We start from the raw sequence: 4,829 nt of genomic DNA, 5'->3' as shown, positions 1-4,829 counted from the left end.
GGGTCCACCTATATACAGATTTTTTTCAATGAATCCATGGGTTTATTATCCATGGATTCAACTAACTGTGGATCAAAAACAGTTATTTTCCAATTCCCAACCATGGATTCCCAACCACAAAAGGAAAACACTTTTCGATCTGTAGTTAGTTGAAACCGCGGATGTGAAGGGTGGACTGTAGTTAAGTTTTGGGGGAGTCAAAAGTTATATGTGCATTTTTGACTATGCAGGGATTGGCACCCTTACTGCCTGTGTTTTTCAAGGGCCAATTGTATAATATACCATATATATGATATATAATCTATATGTAGTAAACAATAAATACATGTGAGAGCTAGGTTTCTTATTGTCAGAGAAGGGAGGTACAAGAATGGAAAAGGAAAAGACCAGAATGAACCCTATGGTGCCTGATTGGACTCTAAGATATTACAATATTAAAAAAAAAAACCTGTAATGTTAAATTACAACTACAAATGCAAACAAATTCTAACAAATAGGGCAAATTTGCCAATAATGGCTTCTTTGCTTTTCAATTGTTTTTTGCTTCTATGTATAAAAAAAGCATTTGTTTTTCACAGTAAGTTCTATTTTCATCTTTTCATGTGTCGAAGAACCAACAAATTGTTTCTAAAAACAAAGAAGTGTAGAAGGGCATGGAGCTTCTCACCCTTGCCAAATTGGCTCGAAGGGGTCACAGTTGTCCAGGTAATTGAAGCGAATGATATCGGTTGGATGCTTGTCGGAGGACCGCCAGGGTGGGAGTTCTTTCTCCCCTGGGTGATTCTTCTTTCTTAAAGAGGAAGAGGAGCGGAAAGCTGATGAAGGAGACTGTTTTTCCTCTGGAGAACTGCCTGGAACTGGTTGAACATCAGCAATCACAAGCCCATTTTTGGGAGGTGTCTGGAAGAAGAAAATTAATTATCTCTCTTCTTAACACACTGTAATAATAACAACGACAACAAAAAACAAAGAAAATCATCACCATCATCATCACCACAATGGCAATAAGAATGGTGACATTGATTATAGCAGCCGCCAACTCAGGAGTACTTGCTAGTGCCAGGCACTGTCTCAGGAAGTTTTCATGCATTATTTTATTTAACCTTTATGATAACTCTAAGAAGTAATCATTACTACTCCCGTTTTACAAGAGAGGAAACTGAAGAAAGGATAAACCAATAATTGGCCCACTACTAAAGAAATAGTAAGACACAGGGTAAGAATTCGAATCTAGGACTGACTTGTTTCAAGTTCACACACTGAGCCTTTCTACTGCACTATTGTATAGTTTTTCCACAATTGCAGTTAATTTATCCATAAAACGGATACATTCAAAAAGTAAAAAGTACTCCAGTCTTAATTACCTATAACCCATAGAGACAATTTCAAGTTACATAGGGGTAGATTATAGATTTTATCAATTATTGAAACTTCATCTGCGCCCCCCGCCAAATACTTTTGCTTTACTTTCACATATTCAAAGTCTATTTTTTAGATGTGAAATTCATGAGGTTTTTATGTGGTTGTAGCTTAAGGGAAATGGTATTGGAATGTTGAAAAGCCATTAAAGGCTTAATTTTTGTTCTTAAGGAGATTAGGGAAGCTTTGCTTGGTGAATTGGTTTGCTTGAATTGCTTGTGAAAATTAAGACATTCCCCAGTCCCTCCAAGCAGAATCAATTTCTTATACTTGTTTCAATTGCTCTTTGTATATATTTCTATTGCAGAATAGCACTTAATATTAAGTATTGTAACTATTTGTTTGTCCGTGTCCTAGGCCACTAGACTAGGCTCTAATGGTTAGGATCATTATACTCTTAGCATCCAGCACATAACAGTTTTTAAAAATTTTTGCTTATTTCATGAATGATTGTAATCTGGTAGATTAAGAAGACATTTTATATTTATATAACTGACAGCTTACTATTTATTGGTTTAGTACTGAATATTTTATGCAGGTCTCATTTAGAATGGACATTTGTTTCTCTGAGCTTATACTACATGAAGTCTGCTTTTGCTGGAGGAGGTCTTGTTTAATACCAATGGGAATAAATAATATATGATAATTAAAATCAATTACAGAGGGAAATTCAGGCATAAATACCAGTAACTATATATAAACATCATTAATTCTGAAAATGATGAAATGGTTGACACTTTAACAAAACAGGTAATGAAAACTGTGATGACTTTTCCATATTATGTAAACAAAATTTTTGTTCACCTAAAGTCATTCTGAGAATTTAAAAAATCATGAATGAATGTTGTTTTTTGTTAAATGCTTGTTTATATACTGAAATCATCACGTTTTTCTCTTTTATTCTGTAAATTATATCAATTGATTTTTGAATATTATTCCAACCTTATTCTCCTTGAATACATTCCACTTATTCATCATGTGTTATTCTTTTTTTTTATATAGTATTGGATTTAATTTGCTAATATTTTTTAAAGAATTTTTATGTCTGTGTTCATGAGGGACATTGGTCTGTGGTTTTGCTTTGTTTTCTTATAATTTTTTTTTTTTTTTTAGGTGAGGCAACCCTTGGTTGACCTCAAAGATTGCAAGGACTTTGTCAGTTTATGATCCCTTATTTTTTAAGCCTACAGCACCTGGTTTTCCTAGGTGGTCTCCCATCCAAGTACTAACCAGGCCTGACCCTGCTTAGCTTCCGAGATCAGACAGGATTGGGCTTATTCCGGGTAGCATGGCCATAGACTCTTGTAAAATCTTTATCTGGTTTTGGTATAAAGATAATAAGTTGGAAAGTGTTACTTCTTCCTATATTTTCTGAAAGGGTTTATGTAGAATTTGTATTTCTTCCTTAAATGTGTGATAGAATTCAACGATGGATTTATCTGGGTCTGGAGTTTTGTGAAAAGTGTTAAAATTAAGAATTCAATTTTTAAAATTAAGAATTCAATTTTTAAATTGATATTTATTCCTGTTTTCTATTTCTTATTGAGACTGTTTTTGTAATTTGTGGTTGTTCATTTCATCTAGGTTGTTGAATTCAGGGACGTGGAATTGTTCGTAGCATTCTCTCATCATCCTACTGACTACTGGATCGTTAGCGATGTCCCCCTCTTTTACCTGTTACTAGTAATAGGGTTTTCCTTCTTTTTTTTCCTGGATCAGTATAGCTAGAAACATCAATTTTATTTATGTTTTCAAAGAAGCAGCTTTGGTGTTTCATTGATTTTTCTCTACTGTTTAACCATTTTCAATTTCATCGATCTCAGCTCTATTATTTCTTCCTTCAATTACTTTGGTTTTAACTTACTTTTTTTTTTTCTAGATGACAGCTTTTTGAGATATGTTTTTTGTTTTTTGGAGTAGATAGTATAGCCTTACAGTTATAAAAATCATTCTGGTTCAGCCCTCTCATTTAAGGTTGGGGTAACCAGTATTAACCACTACCATCTGTTCATATAATGCTTTCATGCCAGGTACAGGTATTGGGGGGAAGGGAGATGGTGATGGTGTTTGAGGGAAGGTAAATTATGCTCTACTCTATGTGTTGTGGCTGCTTGTGTTCTGCATCATTGGAGCAACCTCACAGGGAATTACACAAATTATTCAAGTATGTATAGTGATGACAGTTGACTTTAAAACCTTAGTCAGATTATTTTGTTAACCTTAGTTCAGATGGCTTTATAACCTTGGTCTTTCTGACTATGAAAGAGACTTAGATCTACTTCTTTTCTTTAACCAATAAATTTAAGGTTATTATTTGATTTTATTAACCTTTGTCTTCCTAATTTAGCTCTATTTATTTAACAGAAAAACTCAAATTTAATATAACAAAAAATTTATACAGAATTTTAATACTAAGCAAAGAGGTAGAAATTTTCTTGCTTCAGAACTATTCATTATTTTAAAATGTAGTTATGAATAAATATTTTGTGGAAAAAGTTATTGCTGAAGACAAAGCATTGAAGTCAGTTTAACATAATACTCAAAACCTTTCTTCATTCTACAAATTGGTTAATCACTTTTACTCCTCTGCCCCAGAACAGGCCAAGCTTCAGCTATTAAATGCCATTCCTGCCCACAACAGAGAATGAGAGTCAAAAAAAGCTTTTGAGAACAGAAGTCATAGCTAAGGTAATTTTTAAAATAACTTTTCCATCACTGCAGTTTAAAAAATTTTTTAAAGAAAATCTCATGGAGCACACCAATTACTGATATCAGAACGACTAGCTTTATCATTGCAATTGTAACAATATTAATTATGCATAGTTAAGTACTGCATTAAATGTAGATGGATTCTACTTTCACAAAACACAATAAAACCAAACCTAAATGAGCAAGTTAGGAGTTGACTATTCATATTTCAAAAGGATTCTTCAATTTTAAAAGGATTCACTGCAGCTTTTGCATAGATTATGGTACCCCTGTGGTTTTAAAAATCATTTAAAAATTTAATTTACACATAATTTTCCAGGAACTCATTTATCGTACAAAACGATGCACAACTCTGCACATGTATAGATCATGCCATGGAGAAAAGGCTCATAAAAATTCCTCGTAAGTTATCTAATTAACTGTGACTATAACAATAAATATAACATTGGTTATAATACATAGAAAGCTCCTAGAAAAAATATTCTTGTATTATTTACTTTTTATGACTACATATAAATGCTTTACATTACTAGTTTCTAGCATAAAAAGAACTTTAATATGTCTATTATGCCCTTCCCTAAATACTAATTTACTGGAAAATTTTTCTTTATAAATGATACAAAATTAAAGTTCAGCTGACCTGGAAGAATCAGAGAAATTTAAATTAGTAAAGTGAAACTTGATGACCCACACATAACAAA

At 32.7% G+C, this 4,829-nt stretch overlaps 1 protein-coding gene and 1 pseudogene across 3 annotated transcripts in view; both read right to left on the bottom strand.

The window, feature by feature from the left end:
- FBXO16 (F-box protein 16) overlaps positions 1-4,829 on the bottom strand; it is a 51,748-nt gene that overhangs the window by 22,793 nt on the left and 24,126 nt on the right. For all 3 annotated transcript variants that reach the window (XM_011359332.2, XM_023530171.1, XM_011359333.2), the window contains exon 6: positions 668-900. In XM_011359332.2, the coding sequence (XP_011357634.1) occupies positions 668-900 (233 nt within the window). The remainder of the gene's footprint in view (positions 1-667; positions 901-4,829) is intronic.
- LOC111739158 lies at positions 2,601-2,719 on the bottom strand (annotated as a pseudogene).

This window comes from Pteropus vampyrus, unplaced genomic scaffold, assembly GCF_000151845.1.
Source record: "Pteropus vampyrus isolate Shadow unplaced genomic scaffold, Pvam_2.0 Scaffold47, whole genome shotgun sequence".
NCBI lineage: Eukaryota > Metazoa > Chordata > Mammalia > Chiroptera > Pteropodidae > Pteropus > Pteropus vampyrus.
This window is presented reverse-complemented; position numbering and strand designations above follow the sequence as displayed.